This window comes from Marmota marmota, unplaced genomic scaffold (assembly GCF_001458135.2).
Source record: "Marmota marmota marmota unplaced genomic scaffold, marMar, whole genome shotgun sequence".
NCBI lineage: Eukaryota > Metazoa > Chordata > Mammalia > Rodentia > Sciuridae > Marmota > Marmota marmota.
Genome location: NW_026000229.1, coordinates 53,862,693 through 53,881,844, shown reverse-complemented (window position 1 = coordinate 53,881,844; position 19,152 = coordinate 53,862,693). Strand labels below are relative to the sequence as shown.

At 38.3% G+C, this 19,152-nt stretch overlaps 1 protein-coding gene across 3 annotated transcripts in view; it reads left to right on the top strand.

Moving 5' to 3' along the window:
• Ccdc175 (coiled-coil domain containing 175) overlaps positions 1-19,152 on the top strand; it is a 70,405-nt gene that overhangs the window by 4,673 nt on the left and 46,580 nt on the right. For 2 of the 3 annotated variants that reach the window (XM_048793522.1, XM_048793521.1), the window contains exons 2-8: positions 1,958-2,043; positions 3,856-3,967; positions 8,276-8,411; positions 11,011-11,239; positions 15,162-15,284; positions 17,070-17,179; positions 18,869-18,950. In XM_048793522.1, the coding sequence (XP_048649479.1) occupies positions 1,958-2,043; positions 3,856-3,967; positions 8,276-8,411; positions 11,011-11,239; positions 15,162-15,284; positions 17,070-17,179; positions 18,869-18,950 (878 nt within the window). The remainder of the gene's footprint in view (positions 1-1,957; positions 2,044-3,855; positions 3,968-8,275; positions 8,412-11,010; positions 11,240-15,161; positions 15,285-17,069; positions 17,180-18,868; positions 18,951-19,152) is intronic. The other variant, XM_048793523.1, reaches the window with a different exon arrangement.

Here is a 19,152-nt window from a genome sequence, read left to right as displayed (position 1 = left end):
CCCCCACTCCAATTGGGGTCACGTGGCCACCACACCGGCAGGGCCTGATCCAGGCGTGGGAGAAGGATCTGCTCTGCCCCTACTCCAGTTGGGGTGACGTGTGTACCACACTGGCAGGCCACTGGGCCTGACCCGCCAGGCTGTCACAGGTCTGTTTACCTTGCAAGCACAAACGGCGGCTCTGCCCTGCCCCTCCTACCACGCCCATGTACCACTGGGTTGCGGGTCTGCCCACCTTGCGGGTGCGGGTGGCGGCTCCGCTCCACCCCCTCTCCAATTGGGGTCACGCAGTCACCACGCTGGCGAGCCGCTGGGCCTGCTCCGGGCGCTGGCGGCTGCCCGGCTCCTCCCCTCTGGCTCGAGGACAAATTGAGGAGACTCAGGTGTCTGTGCCTCACCCCCCCTACCAGGAGACCAACTGTTTCTGTCGCCGCTGGTATTGATCATAATTTTCTTTTTTCTTCTTCAAGGATCTAGTTTAACAATTTTTATCAAATAGGCTTGGGCAAGTATTATCATGAGGAATGTTAATACTAATGAGACTTAAATTATTCCTATGTATTCAAGGTCATGGTCAATGACTTTGAGCTTAGACCTCAATTTTTTTATGTGCTTGGTTTTGATATTCACATGTTCATTCAACTCTACGACAAATAATTTTTCTGCTAGTATCTGGACCCTCAGAAAACTTTTCATAAGGAAAAACTTCCTGGGGCCTTCTTGTTCTGAGTGTGTTATAACACAGATGATGCCCCCATTTCCAAGGAGAAGCAAGCTTGTGCTCATTCACTCCATAAAACAAACAAAAGAAAGGAGATAAGTAATGTCTGTGCTTCTTTCACACACTTGCGTGCAAATTCACTCGCAGGTTTTCAGTTGGCTTGAGAACTTAGTTCAGAGAGTCCATGTTCCCTGAAACTGAGGACATTCCTATTCACTTTTCTGAAAGATAGGAAGAGTCTGGGCCCTGGAGTCACACTGCTTGGGTTTGAACCCACACTACCATGATCAGGTCTGTGATTTTGCACATGTAATATGACCTCAACAGCTTCCTCTCTTCTCTCTTCTCTTCCTTTGATGTTTCTTTTCCTTCCTTCTTCCCATTCAGTATCTACCTTGTTTTTACTCTTTGCTAACATTTCAGAAAGCCCCTCTTCTCAGGGGCTTTCTATTTACAAAGTATGAGGGAAAAGGAGATATTAGTAAATATATCAAAGAATAAAAAGGAATAGAAATGTCTATTTCACACCTACTGGTTTTACAAATAAAATCTCATTCCATTCCTCAAATTTTGGCAGAGAAGCAAAAATGATATAATTTTTTTTGGTTTTTGTTGTTTGTTTTTTGGTACTGGAGATTTAACCCAAGGGTACTCTACTAAGCTACACCCCCAACCCTTTTCATTTTGTGACAGTGTCTCATTAAGTTCTCGAGGCTGGCCTCGAATTCATGATCTTCCTGCCTCAGTCTCCTGAGTCCTTGGGATTACAGGTGTGTGCTGCCACACCTGGCCACCATAGTGGGTTTTGAAACAGTTGATTAAATTTCTGTTTCTGGCAATATATTCTTTTAATTTTAGTATATATTTATATGTAGGAAACCATTCTTATTCAAACCTATGTTGTAGACATGTTAGCTTTATCCCATTTATATCCTGTAAATGTGTATTGCTTTTTTGTCCTATTCTATTCAGACACCTTCTTTCTACCATTAAGATTTGCAAATATGGATCATTAGGAGGAGTCTGTCCTCAAGGTGCACAAAATATATACCTAAATTAGAATAGTATGTAACAGGAAACAAAAGGTACAAGAGAAAATCATATAAAGTACAATAGAAATTCAGAAATAGAGGTAACATCCAGAGTTTGAATCAGATCATAAAGATTTAAGTAAGATTATAGCAGATTTCAGTATGTAATTAAGAAATCTTAATTTTCTAATCTTTTTTTTTCCAGGAAAATCTCTGCAAAGTGACTATTTTAAATGCAATGAAGAAGCTAGGATCTTTCTTAAGGACATTGCTATAGCTGTTAAAAAATTGGTATTGTATTATCTATGAAAGCTATTTTTTTCAATCATCCACTTAGTTATTCATCAAACTTTAATTTAGTACTAACTCTGTTTCAAGGTACTTAAATAGGCGAATAGGAAAAATATTTACCTTGAGTTAAAAATACATGTTTTTTAAAATTTCAATTTGCTAGGCATTCACACCAGTATTGATTGCTGCCTGCTTTATTTGTGCAAAGAGCTGAATTATGGGGGCTGTTCTAGGGCTGTTCATAGTATTGTATCAGGAAAAGCAAATGAGGTGACAACAGAGATCAGCTAATGGGTGTGCCACCCTGACAAATACTTGGGATACCAGATGTAAGCACTACTTAAAACCAGCCAACCAACAAGCAAATACCAAAGAACAAAGAGTCTCTGGGAAAATCCTATGCATGGTGTCAATTAACTTAGTTTTCTATAATGCAATTATTTTCAAAGTTGGCAAAACATTGATATCTACCCCACTGAAGTAAACTGTGCTATTAGTGAAAACAAAAATGGAAACTCTTAATTATACTCACCTGGCCAGTATCAAAGATATGTTTTTATGATTTCCTTCAGTGGTTTCACTGACATGTGTCTGTTTGTCATCTCTGGATGATTTTTAGGATGCTTTCTTGGTGGGGTCAAAATGATGCAATCTCTCCATTTAAAACTATTGGATAAGAATCTACTATATATCATGCATCTAAAAATGTAGAAAATGGGGTGGAGTCCACAGACTGCTGATAAAAATTTCATTATATTTTATATAATTATATGTTTATACATAATAATGTTTACATACTACATAGTCATACTTTATAGTCCTATTCAATGAAAAGATCCATGCAGACACTTGAAGTTCATGTGTGTTTGCTACACTAGGGGCCTACTGGAACATTTTCTCCTGCTTGCTTTTTTAGTTACGTTTTTCTCCAGTATCTGGTATGTATTTATTTAATATCAGAGCCATGAAATCTCTTAAGTAACAGAGTTAAATTCCTCCACTTTTAAAAGTAATAATACTCACTATTATAATAGTAATACATGTATACTCTGGAAATTTTAGGGAAAAAAATAGAAAATTAAAAGAAGAAAGTAAAAATCACCATGATCCACTACCCTAGAATAATTAGGGTAGGAATAAGGAATATCCTTTCAACCTTGACTCTTACTTTTGTACAGAAAAGTGATCTTGCTATATATACAATTATGTAATCTGTTTTTTTAATTTGTAAAATATGACAATTTCTCAGATCATTCTAATAGCTATAGCTATTATGACCATTTATTTAAAAGGTGATTTATCTATTTTTTTACTAACTGAATTTTTAATGGTTTATACTTTTTTGAAGTAGTCCCACCTTAAACCAACCAATCAACCAACCTCGCTTGGTTATTTGTTTGGATTTAGAGATATGAATCAGAGAACCATTATTCTCTTTATCCCTAAACATATTTTTGTAGGCGATTTTCGTTTTTTTAGTAAGTAGCTTTCTTTCTCAATATTATCCTCCTTGTTGGACTCTTTCCTTTCTGAATGGTTGAAACTGCACACAAGAAACAGATACACAAAGAGGATAGATTTCTAAGTAGAAGAAAATCAGCAGAAACTAAAGGATAAATTAGCAATGATATCTTAAAAACCGATTATAAAATATGTTCTTGTAGCACTTTCTATTCCAAATAAAAATAATGTCAGAAGATGTTTAATGAAAGTTAAATATTGGCCCCAGAAAACATTTGTAGAACATCATTCAGGAGACTAGTTTATTATTTTGGTGTCTGACTTTTTAAAAAATATAATTTAAATTTTCAGGAAGAAATGAGAAAGTCCACAATTGACCTTCTGGAAATAGAAACCATGGAACTCAGCAGACTCTACTTCCTGCTGGAGATGCTGCCTGAAAACATGATCACGGAGCTCGAAGGTGCTTTTGAGGTTATCTGCTGTAGAGATGTAGTGTGTAAGAAAACAGAACCAAGTACTTTAAAAAGGATGAGTCTGATAGCTGTTGCTTGTATAAATACAGCTAGAAAGAATACCTGACAGGAATACAGTGCAATCCATAACCATTTTCCCTTACATTTTAAGCAGAAATAATGAAACTTTAATTTCCATAATTTCATTTCTAAATACACTAAACATAAATGAATTAGTTCATTCTGATTTACTATTTATCCAATTAAATGAAGCAGCTTGACTGGCCTAAACCACCATTCCAACTGATTTTGGCAACTCTAGGTATGTCACCTTCATGGTATCATATTTCATACAGCAGAATGTTCTTCAAGGTTCACTCACATTGTAGCACACATCAGAATTTCCTTCTTTTGTAAGGCTAAATAATGCTCCATTGTATGGATTCACCACAACTTCGTTTATCCATTCATCATCTGATGGACACTTTCATTGCTTCTATTTTTTTGGCCGTTGTGAATAATGCTGTTACGAACATGGGTATACAAATATCTATTTGGGACCCTGCTTTCAAGTCTTTGGGTTTACATGCAGAAATTGAATTGCTGAATCGTATGGTAATTCTATATCTAACTTTGTGAAGATCCATCCGTGTTTTCCACATGGCCGCACAATTTTACATGACCCCCAGCAATGTACGGGGCTTCCAGTTTCTCCACATTCTTGCCTACACTTGTCATTTTCTGGGTGGTTTTTGTGTCTTAATGATAGCCATCCCCTTGAGGATAAATTAGTATCCCATTGTGGTTTTGATTTTCCTTTCCCCAATTGCATTAGTCAGCTTTTTTTGTCACTCTGATTAAAAAAAAAAAAAAACCTACAAGAACAACTTAGAGAAAGAAAGAAAAAGTTTATTTTAGCTCATGGTTTAAGAGGTTCAGTTCACATCTAGCTGACTCCATTGCTCTGGGCCCGAGGTGAGACAGAACATCATGGTGGAAGATTGTGGTGGAGAAAAGCAGTTCAGAACATGACAATCAGAAAGGAGAGAGAAAAATGGGGGGAGTTGGTGCCAGAGAAAAAATACGTGATGCCCCCAGTGACCTACTTCCTCTAGTTACAGCCTACCTACCTACAGTTACCATTCAGTTAATCCATTCAGTGGGTTAGTCCACTGGTTAGGTTATAGTCTCAGAATACGATCATGAAACCAATGAATATCCTTGCATTGTCTCAGATGTGAGCTTTTAGGGGACACCTTATATTCAAAGCATAACATAATGATTAGTGGTGTTGAACATTTTTTCATATGCGAATTGGCTATTGGTGTATCTCTTTTGGAGAAATGTCTATCCATGTTTGTGGTTGTCATTGAATTCTTTATGTATTCTGGATATTAGACACATGATTTGCAAACTTTTTGTCCCATTTCATGGATTGCATTTTTACTCTTTTGATAGTGACTTTTTTTTTTTTGGTACCAGGATTAAACTCAGGAGCATTTGGCCACTAAACCAAATTCCCAGCCCTATTTTGTATTTCATTTAGAGACAGGGTCTCACTGAATTGCTTAGCACCTTGCTTTTGCTGAGGCTGTCATTGAACTTGCGATCTTGCTACCTCAGCCTCTTGAGCCACTGGGATTATATGAATGTGCCACCAGGCCCGACTTAATAGTAACTTTTTATGAACAATATTTTTAATTTTGGTGTAGTCTAGTTCATTTATTTTTCTTTTGTTGCCTTTGCATTGTTTCTAAGAAGTCATTGCCCAAAACACTGTTTTTGAAGTTTTACCCTGTTTTTTCTTCTAAGAGTTTTGCTTTTGCTGTTTTGTTTTGATTTACAATGCTGGGAATTGATCAGACCCCAAACTTCATGCTTACTAGGCAAGTGCTCTACCATGATCCATACCAACCCATAGGAATTTTACAGTTTTAGCTTCTAAATTGAGGTCTTTGATCTATTTTTTAAAAAATTGATTTCTGTATTCAATGTAAGGTTAGGGCCCAACTTCATTTCCCCAGCTGCAAGAGTGTCGATGAAGGCTCTTAGCTGACTTTCTCTCTAGGAATTGCCTTAGACAACAGAGAGAGAGAGGCTTCACCCTAGGTTACACTTCCTGCCTAGATGCCATCTACATTCAGTGACCTGTCACTTCGAGGGTACGATCCCTGGCTCCCTCACTGCAGAGCAGTGCAGCCCTGAAGTGTCCTCCAGTCCCAGAACTCTTCACAGCTCCCAACCTCCCTTCTGTCCAGCCCTGATTTTTTTTTAACCTTACCAGGGGAAACACGCCTAAAAGCACTATTCAATACATTTTCTAGATACAAATTATAGAATCCATTTCCCAGGGAACCCACCCTAAATGAGTGGTCCTAATAAATAAATTTTAAAAATTTTTCAAAGACAATCTTTTTTTAAAAATAGATATTCCAATTATCACTTGTTGCTCTCAATTCCAAATCTACACTTCAATTATTTGCTCTACAGTATGGGAACCAGGCACTATAGATTTCTCGCTTCTCAACTAGCAGGCACAATGTTAAATTTTCTAGTAGAAAGTACTAGAGGAATAGTGGAGGAGGATAGGGTTCTCTTCCTGTATCCAGTATGGTAGGCTTGGGCAACTTGATTCTTGGAGCATGAGTAGCTTCAGCATGCCAAGGTTTTGCAATGCCCAGCTGGTCTGGAGAGCCCAGCAGTATCCCCATGTACCTTTTGGATAGTTTCATGATAAAGAACAACCAAGAAGCACCTCTCCATGAAGAGTTTGCCCTGCACTTCTTTAGGAAATTTTGCAGTGAGTTCTGAAGCATGGCACCTCCATATGGATGGGTTCTCCAACACTCAAGGGTGGAGTTCTAGTAAGTTCTACCAGCTAAGCATTTCATGAACTTTTTTGCCATTCAGTGAGAGACAGCCCTCTCCAATGAGGTCTACCTTTCAGGGCTGGAGGGGCTGTTCCCTTTTATCTCAGCCCTAGGAATGGTGACTACTGCTTATACCTGCTATTCCTGAATTCTTTAGAGTTCTCTTGAATCCTTACATTCATTCCCTTATTACTCTAATCCTCTGTTTTAGTTAATTGCTCTTTATAATAAACTTACTTTATTCAATTTATTGTAATATTTCTATCTCCTAAAGAGACCTTGAATGATAGTGTAGGTTATAAAACAATATGCTTGATATTAGTTTAGTTTGACAGGGAAAATGCAAAAGTTTATGTGCAGAGAAATAATAAGACGTAGAAGAATATGCACCAAAGGCAAAATTTAGAGTGTTTTTGCTTAATTTTCTTTGTTTGCCTTTCTTTATCTTCCATATTCACTTACAGAAAAAATAGTTTAGAAGGAAAAAAAATCTAAATTTAAAACCAAGAAAATTTAATAATTGATTTTATGTCATAAAGTCATACTGTTCAAAGTGTGTGGTCTTTCATCCAACAGGTTAACAGTATCTGGAAACTTGTTAGAAAATGCAGTCTCTGAACTCACCTCAAACCCATGCTGTAGCATTAGAAACTGTATTTAGCAAGATTCCCAGATGACGGATATGCATATTTGAGAAGCTCTGCTATAATGAGCAATTTAACTAGTAGTCTGGGGGTGGACATGGGGGGCTAGAAAAAAATTAGCCTAGCTTTCTTAGGAGAGCTGCCACAACTTTTGTATAACAATGGGTATTCCAGCATCTTTCAAAACAATATTGTTCAAAAATTCACATATGTGACCCTTAATCTGTCAAACACTGGCTAATCCTTTGGAGTCTTAAGAAGTATGTTGATTTGTCATTTGTTTATGAATAATTAGTTCTTTAATACATTGATTCCTCAGCAAACAGAGTCTGAGGCAATGGTTTTTGCACTATTACTTCCTAGGGAATTCAATCTAAAGAGGAGGGTAGAAAAGATGGAAAGATTTATGCCCTGACTCCTGTCCATCATTGATTTAATATTTGCCATATCTGCTGCATTTCTGGTTTATACATGGGTGTGGCTATCCATAGAAAGTCCATACTAGAGAAGACAGGATGTCCCAGTAGGAGGTGGGAAGTATATGGGACTGCAGGAATCAGGTACTGTCAGACTGCTGCTTTCAGAAGTTTTCAGAGCAATAGAAAGCTGATCACCATAGCAGCAGCACAAACCAGAGAAATAAAAATAGGTAAGATGGAGAGGGACCAAAATGGTAACAGGTGCCTGACATAATTAAAAGAATTTTTCAAATGAAGACAATTTTGTTCACAGTTTGAAACTGTGGTATCTACAAGCATGCTGTTTGGCAACTAATTTAATTAATAACATTTCCACTTTTAAGAATGTGTCATAGGTGCTCGCAAATTAAATCGTGCTGAGATACATCAAATAAACATGAGAATTCTCAAGACAGATAATGAAATAGAGTGTTTAAAGAAGAGAATAATTGATCTGACAGAAATTAATAAAGCTCTGGGGTAAGTATCTTTTAATTCAGTACTTCAGGGAGTGGAAGTCCGGAGCTTAAATGAGAAAATTGTCCCAAGGGGTTTGTTCTCTGATCTGAACTGGGGCAGGGCAAGTTAAGAGGTGCAGATCAGTCATAGGGAATGACCCAATCCTAGGCAGGAAAGCTGGAGACTGGAAGACCCGGGCCACTGCAGGGGCCATCCAGCTTCCTAGCAGCAACTATAGTTTGCTTATAAATCACACACGACCTCAAATGCCACCTCCAAAGGAAGGTAAAGGCACAGAATAGCTAAGTCGCCATTTTCACAGAATTAAGTTTATAACCACAACTCCTTCCAAAGCAGAAACTCTTGTGGGGATTATAATGTAATAACATCAAACCAGATTTATTGTATCTAGTTTAGTTCTTAAAGACATTTAGTCATACTTATAACCTACTGGAGGGCTTAAGAATGGGGTTGGTTCCCAAAAAGGTTCTATAATTTATCTGTTACAACACCTGTAGTTACCTGAAGCTCTCAGCTTGGGATCTGACACCTGTCAATTCCTTTTCTTTATTCCTGAGCTGTGTTGCCTCAGACCAGCTCTTCACCTCATGGACCTTATTTATTCCATCTGCGAAATGGAAATCACAGCTCTTGACTCCCAGCTCACAGAGAAAGAAACACATTCTAGAAGGAAAACAAAACAAAACAACAAAACCCTCAAGGAATAACTCATTTATGGGAGAAAATTTGCAAGACTAATGCATAAATATCAGAATGTTTTACCAGCATGAGAAATTTTCAAAGAACTCTCACCATAGGGGAAAAAGTCTCCTTGGGAAGCTAAAATAATCAGAAGGTTGCTTGGTGCACAAGATATCAAAACAGTGGAGACCTCAAGGCCCAGGAACATACTTCCCAAACCAGGCCCTCAAAATACCTGTCCTGAGAGATGCTCCATGAGAAAGAATGTTCATACTTACATAAATCTGAGGAATACTGAATATCCTAACCCTGTTAGGGATTCACAATGCAGTGTTATTCGTGGTGCAGGCTAACCAGAGACAACTGTATGTAGTAGACTCTCTAAGCCAATAACCAGAGAAACACTGCCAGGCTGGATATTCTTATCAACTGGTCAGCAACATCATACCCCTATATTCCTATAATTCTCAAACTTAAAGAGCATCAAATCACCCAGAGGACTTGTTAAAACACAGATTACTGGTATGTAGTGGGTTGTGGTGGCAGGGTGGGGGCAAGTGTCTGCATTCCTTACAAGTTCCCAGGTTATGCTGATGCTACTGATCCTAACCACACTGGAGAGTCATTGCTGTAGCCAAATCTTTATGGAAAGGCCAATTACAGAGAAGGAAGTTGCTACAATCACTTGAGGCATCTACTTTTCAAAGAAAGATGCATCTCAAGGTTCCCACAAGCTCTGACAGGTGATAAGTATATCTCCTTTCTCAGATGGTCCTGAAAAGCTGGAAAAAAGGGCAGCTGTTTGGATGTGGTTTTGTTAGGTCCCAGGTTGTGTTTTAGGAGTGCTCTCTTCTCAACACACCACAACCCACCTAGTTAGATTTTTGTTGTTGTTGTTGTTTGTTTGTTTGTTTGTTAACTTGCTTTGCTTTCGTGAGGCTCCTCAATTCTGGGGCTGATCCATTTCTAGGAGGCTTCCTGGGCTAGACCGACAAAGCATCTACTATCTGACCTCCTCTTGGAGCCTCTTTCCTAGGCTTCTTTTTATTGCATTTCTGTAGAGTTTGACTTCTATAAAAAATAAATCTATCAACAGCCCCAACAGCCTGCTTCCATTTTCCTGAGGCTTTCATTTTCCTGAGGCACCCCCGCCGCCGAGTTAAAGTCCTTAACCTCAGGGACTGGAAAAAGTAAAAGATCTTTATGTTTCAGGAGTTTTTAAAAAGTAAACTAGAGAAATGAACTAATGATCCCCTTTTCATATCTTTTACTGTCAGATGTTTTTCCTGACATAAGGTCTCCTGTGGATGGAGGAGGCCAGCATGTGAGGTTGAAGACTCCCTTGGTCCTCAGACCTGACAGAGATGGGAGGAGGGTTGGACTGAGGTCTCAAGCATCTTTGAGACAGTAAAGATGGACTCTTCCTCCTTCCCCTATTGTTTCTGTTCAGAGGAAGACTATCTTTCTCTTGGGCCTACCTCAGAGTGTCTTGGAGATATGATGGGATGGTTATCTTTTTTTTTTTTTTTTGGCTTAATGACATATCTCAGGTTGATTGATTAAGACCGATGCATATGAAAACATTCATCTGGCCAGATCCCATTCACCTGTTCAAAACTACCTTTGAATCACTTTATACTTTAATCCAAAATATCCTGTAGTTACTACATGGCAATCGATGGGGTAAAGGGAACCCATATGACACTTTTGCAGCAGATGAACAATTGCTAGGTTGACATTTGTTTTGTGTTTCCTTTTGTCCTTGTATCAACTAAATTAAGATAATCACAAACACAGCTAGAAAATAAGTATCCATTACATTTTTCCTCTTCACAAGGGTTCATCTCATCAAACACTCTTTAAATTTCTTTTCTAAGTGCCCTCCTTTTTATGCTGGGAAGGATTCTTTCTTCCCTAGTGAAAAGCAAGAAGAGATGTCGAAGCGGCATACAGAGATTGTCCTAGCACTCAACCAGCTGATGGAACAAAAAGCCACTACCACAGTTAACATAAATGATATCTGTACCAAAATCAAAGAGGATAGAAAAGAAACAGAATTGCATAAAGTACATCTGAAAGAGACAGAGGAGTTGATGTCAAAAGATAAAGAAGAATATTTGATAAGAAAACAGCAATTGGCTGCAGAAGTAAGTGGCATGATTTTTTTTTTAAGATACAGAATGATTTAGAATCTAAGGCAGAAATGGAAAATAATTGTCTTCAAGGCTGGCAAATGCTCTTTATGGTGTCTTCTGTGAACATTGGGCAGGAATATCAGACATTTGGAGTCTCATGGAGAAGACACTTGATTATATCCCAGCATCTCAATTAATGGGAAAGAATATAAGAGGCAGGATTTGTAACCTCATGGTGGCCCTTGCCTATAGGCCAAATATGCAGCCATAGAGGGAAGAAGGACTTGCCACCATGTTATCTCGTTGCCTTTGGCAGTCCTGGGACTGTTTCTGTGTGGACAGGGCCAGCTAATTCAAACAGAACACCTGTTCATGCCTGCCACTTCTTCTAGATGAACCTGAGAGATCAGTGGCCCTGCAGAGGAGCTGTCCAGAGCCAAGGGCCTAAAGATCCAACAGTGTTTTGAGGCCAGCATGTAAGGGTAGGGCTGGCAAAGCTACCTCATCTTTTACTGCACCCCAAAAGGCTGTGTGTTAATTGAAATTCACCTTCAAATGGCTTACAATCATTTCATCTGTGAAATTTCTTTTGCAGTACTTCTGGTTACTCCAGAAGAGGCAGGGCTGTCTCCATATTAGGTGTACCCAGCAGCAGTCTTCACCCTCCCTCTGCAAGCTGGGTGCATGATGAGGATTGCTGTGCAGCTCCTGATGCTGCTCTTTCCAAGATAGCAATTGGCATAACCTTGGTTTATAAATGCAGCAAATCAGACTTGGGCTGGCGAGCACTATCATCTTAAATAGGAAGGGAGAGGGAGAGGGAAAGAGGATGGAAAGAAGGGAAGAGAAGGAAGGAAAGAAACTTGGTTTATTAAATTGTTTTTCTTGAGTCTTAATTAAAATTTAAAGAAATAAAACCTGGCAGTGACCATTGGAAATCAGGTGTGAGCTGGGTTTTTGTTGTTGTTGTTGTTTTGTGTTTAGTTGTTGTTGTTGTTTGTGGTGCTGGTGATTAAACGCAGGGCCTTGTGCATGTGAGGCAAGCCTCCACAAACTGAGCTGTATCCCCAGCCCTAGGTCTGAGCTTCTTGATCCTTAAAAAATGTCAATTCTTCAGAAATAGTTTTACCCTAAAACCATGTATTCCTGAGAATAGAGAGCCCAGCACCACTGTTTGTTGTAACTGGCATTTTAGTAAAAGAGCTAACAAGGAGCCCATCTTGGTCTGTTTGTGCTGCTATAACAAAATACCCGAAACTGGATAATTTACAAATAATAAATTTATTTCTCCCAGTTTTGGTGGCTGGAAATCCCAGATCATGGCACCAGTGAGTTCAGTGTCTGCTGAGGGACCAATCTCTGTTTCCAATATGACACCTCAAACACTGCATCTTCCAGAGGGGATGAATGTTGTGTCCTCACATGGCACAAGGCAAGACAGGGCTTAGCTAATTCCTTGCAGCCCTTTTATAAGGCCCTGAGTCCCAACCAGGAGCTCTGGACTGTCATGACTTAGTCAACTCTTGCCCCACCTGTTAGTACTACCACATTGGAAATTAAGTTTCAACATATGAATTTTGGGGACCATATTCAGACCATAGCAGAGTTTCTTGGGCAGTCTATAGCCACCAGACAGAATTTTAAAAGCCAAATTCTCTGGATCCTTTTCTGGGTTGAAACCAGCTGTAAGCCTGGGCTGCATTGCTTGAATCCACTGAAATGTGTGTCTAAAAACTTTACTTGAATTTATTGCTATAACAACGAAATGCAAATTATAGGACAATAAGGATGAAAAGGGGTTATCCTGTTTTCATTCCCTTCCCATGACAACCCTGAGAGGCATTTGCACTCCCTCCACTGTTTCAAACCCTGAGCAGGGTTTTGTTCCCTCTCTGTAGCCCAGACACCCCCATACTGGTTCTGATCACCACATTACAGGGGCAGAGCAGGGTGTCCAACTGGGCCTAACCCGATAAGGACCCCCATGGTGCTAGAAGGGTGGGGGAACCCTGTTTCCTTTTTTCACTTCTCCTGGAACCACAACAGTGGGTTGGGGTTGAGGGGAGGCATGGAATCTGATCTTTGCCCACCAGAAGGGAGGAATTTGTTACATCCACTACTGCATGTGGGCATCAGGAACAGGGCCTGCACACCTCACATGTGGAAGACATGGCTACACTGCTTTCTTGAAAAAATGGATTTCACACTTTATTTAAGCCCGACAGGGATGGATCCCCTTTCTATTCTTTAATATGAACATTAAAACCTAAAAAAAAAAAAATAAGCTCAGAAAGCTTCATGTAGGAAATCTGCAAACATCATAGGTTCCTCTTCAGTATTGCTATATGAATAGTCTGTCTCAATGGTCTACAAACTTTTTCTAAAAAAGGCCAGATAGTAAATACTTAAAACCATACAGTCTCTGGCACAGCTGCTCAACTCTGCCATTTTGTCACAAAAGTAGACATAAATAATACCTAAATAAATGAAAGCAGTGTTGCATGGACAGGCGGTGGCTGGATTTGGCCCACAAGTAGCCTCCCCAGGTCTGTCTTCCTGGGAAAGGACACCAGTTAAGATGCATTCAGATGCAACAGCAAGGCCCTGGCTGAAGCTGGCTCCAACAGTAAGGTCATTTATTTTGTCCTTACTATAGGAATTCTCAAGGTGGGACATCTCCTCTCATCCCCAGGCTTGTTTTGCTCAGGGTCATTAGAAACCTGCTTGTGATAACTGGACCTTATGCTTCCTTATTCAAATGGAAAGAGGAAAACCTTTCCCCAAGCATAAGCTTTTCTCTCCTGTGTTTCATAGGCCAGGTGCAGATGGTGTCCAGCCCTGGAATCACAGCAGATCCTGAGGGAGTGCCATGTGCTAAGGGGCTGGACCAATTGAGGTAGATGGATATTCAGGAATCAACCACCAGTGTTCACTACAGACACATGACAGGCCATGGTCACCTGTTAATTACCTTACTTAGTGTGAGAAAGGAAAACCTATTACAGATGTCAGAATATCTCTAAGCCCATAAGATATCTCCCAACACAAAATACTGTTTTCTATAATTGTAATATCTTGGGGGGAAGAATTAAGTCTAAGCATAAATGCGGATTTCTCATTTTCAATAAAACTTCTTAATTGCTAGGTTTCATTCAGATGCATCTGTACTTCTGTGTAGAAAGAATTGATAATAGTCATTCAGGATTAGTGCTTGGGGTGAAGTAGCTGGTGACTCTAATGGAGAGCCACCCAGACGTATGTCCTCATAGTTCTTTAATACAGAGTTGAAATGATTTCTTAGACCTTCCCACTTATTTCTTCCTTCATTCGTCATCATTAATTTTGTAGATGAACGTGTTTGATTTTGATAAGAGGGTGATTCACTTCATTAGGGTCTCACAAGTGATTATATTATCTTTGATCTTGGTGAAACAGCAAGAAGTTGTCTGGGATTGTAAGATATCCTGTCTTCAATGATTTTGTTTACTCTGTCTTTAGTTAGTTTATTTCCCATGAAGTAATGTAACTTTTAAGTTCCTTGCAATTCTTCATTCCTCCCTTCCTCATCTCTCCATGTCTGCTGAGCACGCTATAAATCAGGTAACCATTGCTGTGGTATTTTACTAGTAAATCACTACAAGGGCAAATATTGCTTTTATAACTTGTTATTAATGATCATTGCTATTACTTCTCTTCTAGATTTACTGTTTCAATATTTTATAATTATAATTTGACTCATATAGTTCACTGGTCCCTGTGATACTGCAAAATAAGCAAACCCTGATTTTGCTTTATATTATTTTACTTTACTTGTTGGAATACTTAGATTGAATATGGTATACTTAGATTGTGAACTAAGTTGATAAATTAAAAAAGTTTTCTAAACTTTGTTGTGCTAATTAGACTTTTAAATTAGTTTGTTCTGTCACTATAGATAAGTGAATTTAAAAAGATATATGAGCTTAAGAAAATAGAGACTTTTAAAAAGAAGAAAGAATTGGATAAATTACTAGAGGAAGTGTCAAAAATGAAAGAAGCAGTTATTACCACCTCAGCGGTAAGAAAGAATAAACTATGTTTTTTTCAAGCCTAAAAAAAGCTAATTGATTTTCATTAAGATACTCAATTACAGAATACAAATAAAAGCTAACATTTATTCACAATATGAAATGATCATTTAAAAAGATCATTGCTTTTTTTTTAGATTTCAACATAGTAAAGTGCACAGGTCAGACCATGCTTAAGGGAGAACAGAGAGGTTATACAAAATGTAATTCACCTGCATGCCCAAGCTCATATTTCCAGTTTCAGCCTCATAAATCAAACAAGCATCCCACCAACCTAGCTTGGGAAAATCAGGTGTATGTTTCTTAACTATATTTAAAGATCTCTAAGATCATTTCTAATATGCTACAAACGCATCCCCAGGTCCTTGTCCACCTCCCACATTCAGCCTGCCCTTCTCAACTCACATTAGCACAGAATAGTGCTTGAAGCACAAACCTGAGTGTCACACAGACCTGGGTTCAAATCTTGGATCTACCAACCTGAGGTAGAAATAGAGGGTAATAATATTGCCTACTGCAAAGATTTTTTTTGTGGAGATTAAACCAAGTAATGCCTATCGGGCTTTTAGCCCAGTGCTTTGTATTTGGTAAAGTTTATGGCTGTCGTTGGTTGATATTAGAAGATAGCAGTTTAGCTATGGATTGAGACCACAGGGAATTTCAGACGAACCTTCATGTGGTACCTTTAGCCTTCAAGTCTTTGCAACCAGGTCAAACTAATGTGATGTTGACAGAAAAGAATAATTGGGTGCAATTTTCAAGGCAATCTACTTGTTCAGGGGAGGGATAACTGAAGGGTAGAGGTAACAATAGGACTTCAGCCCGTAGCCCTAAATCCAATGATTGATCCCCAATCTTTCATCACTCTGCAAATTTTGGTGATAGTTCTAGAATATTGGACCTCTGGTAAGTTGGGAACTAGCTACAGCCCAGATGTTTAGCCATCTGGGTGCTCTAGAGAAAACAAAGAACAAAACATTTTGAGTATCGTTCATATAGTATCTATCTCACATGACATGCTCCCCACAGGAGTTTCTTTGACCCCACGTTGATGTCCAGAATTAAATGGCCTAAATATTCCATCCAGGTAATTCTATGTCAGAGGGAAGAGCAATTGTGCATCCTTTCCTTAGCTCTATGCTCCCTCACAGGTGGAAAATAAAACTAAGACTCAATAACTTTGAATTCCCTTCTCTTTATACCAAAACTACATTGCAAAAATAATGATTTCACTATGAATTTTCTCTACTGATTTTTTTCCCTTATTTTAAGTCATGTTAACATTTTTTCATAGTATCTATTTGTTCTATTTTCTGAATACTGATAAAATATTTTTAAAATTATTTTTGGAATAAACATAACTATTAAAACAAAAGACCTAATTTGTTATGGCTTTTAAAAACAATATTTTTTAGTGTTCTGGGATAATTCTTTGAATATGATTATGATGCTGTTAATTTATTTGACTTTTTAAAAATGGTAACAAAATAAATTCTTGTCTTAAAGATTTTTTTAAGTATAATTTTCACATTCTTTCTGCTATTATTGTCTTCCCCCCTCCACATGTTGGGTTTTTTGATGATTTCAGAATCATTTTTGACCCAGTTTATTTTATGAAGAAACAATTATAAATATTGCCTTTTTTTAAACTAAAGGATGGTATCAGTATAAGAGTTGAATGAGTTATTCATGAATATTTAGTGTAATCAAACTGTTATTGTGTTATCAAAATTGGTCATGATTGAATGTCATATTTTTTGTTGAATTTTCAATAGGCTCTTAGTGATCACAATTTAGAGATAGCACAGCTACATGGCTCAATAAAGCACTGGGAAAAAGAGTTGGAAGGGATGAAGAAAGTGTGTAAGATTCTGGAGGATAAAACGTAAGTGTGATGCTTTACTTTTACTGAAGTATTTATAATATTGTTAATCAACTTTTCATTACTATAACAAATTACCTGAGATAATCAGCTTGTAAAAAGAAAATATTTATTTTGGCTCACAGTTTTAAAGTTTCTAATCTATGATTATTTGGTCCCATTGATTTGTGCCCATGGCAAGGGTGCTAGCACAGCTAGGCGGGAACACACGACAGAGAAAAACTACTTACCTGGTAGTCAGGAAGCAAAGAAGGAGAAGAGGACGAGCCTGGAGTCTGACAGTCCCCTTAAGATATGCCCCCAGTGTCCTAAATACTACCCACCAGGTCCTCCCTTTTCAAGGGCAGACTACATCCTAATAGCACCACTTTGGAGACCAAGCTTTTAACATATGGGCCTCTGAGAAATATTCAAAAATCCAAACTATAGCAGTTAATATGGTACTTTCATATTTTATGAATGTCTTTAATATTAGATGGATATTCTATTCTCTTAGTTTACTCAAATTTGTGTGATAGCTTTAAAGAATCAGCTGTTCATTTTGAAATAAGCCATTCTTTCCAATGATGAAGAGAGAAGACTAAGAATGACACATTCACCTTGGAAAAAGTGGGGGGGATGCTTTGAAATTGTTATCCTCACTTCAGCTGTTGACTCCTTACAAACAAAATTTCCTTTGGGGAAAGTCACTAGTAGCACATGCCATAAGGCTATAATTCTTCTGTGGGTTGTGATAAGTATTCTTAGTCAAGGGGGATTTTCAGAACCTACTGAGAAAATACAGTGGTAGAGTGCTTGCCTACCATGGGTATGAACCCCAGTACCATAATACAATAAAAGAAGTAAAATAAAATCTGAACTCTTACTTTGCCCTCAAAATCCTGCATGTTCTAGTCTATCATTTCTAGCCTAATCATACCCCTTCCTTGAATACACCAAGCTTTTTCTTGTCTCTGGGTCTTAACCCTTGCTGTTTCTTCTGCCTTTCAGTCTCCTCCTTTAGATCTTTACATGACTGGCTCTTTCTTATCACTCAAAGAGGTCTTCCCTAACGTTCTGTCCAAAGCAGCATTGTTGCTCTCAGGATCTCACTACACTGTACCCTACTAGGTGTTCTTTGGAGCATTAACATTAACTGAAAGCTATTAATATTTTCTTGGTAGCTTACATCTATTCTGACTACTCCACCAGAATGTAATTTACAGAAGATTAGGAACTTTGGATATATGGTATCCCTAAGCACCTTGAACAAATCTGGCAGAGTGTGGGTGTTCAAGAATTGTTCCTTGTGGCCGGGCATGGTGGCACATGCCTATAATCCCAGCGGCTCGGGAGGCCGAGGCAGGAGGATTGTGAGTTCAAAGCCAGCCTCAGCCAAGTGAGGTGTTAAGCAACTCTGTGAAACCCTGTCTCTAAATAAAATACAGAATAGGGCTGAGAATGTGGGTCAGTGGCTGAGGGCCCCTGAGTTCAATCCCTGGTACCTCTCACCCCAAAATTGTTTCTTAAGTGAAATAATAAATAACTAAAGTATTGGTTCACTAATTGAAAAGCAAGAAAATTTTTTTTATATATATAACTAGATTGTATGGGGATCTGGGAACTGACTAGAAGTTTCCATGCTATAAGTACATGTATCTTTGCTGCAAAATATGTTCTGTCATGAATCTGTTCAGCTTTCTTTGTTCATAGGCAGTTCTTTACAACTCATCAGAACAAACTGGATGATACATCCGTTATTGAAAAAAATGAATACCTGAGTAAGATAAAAGAGGTAGGAAGACAAGAGTGATATGCCTTTTAGATATAATTAGATTTTATATTTATTTGGTGTTTAAATAGGTGTTAAAATATACCATTTTTTCAAAAGTAGAAATTTTTATTGACTAATAATAATCATGATCACACACAGTAACTGATTTAAAGATTTTTATCTGCTCCCAAAATATCTTAAATACACGAAAAAGCAAAGATTG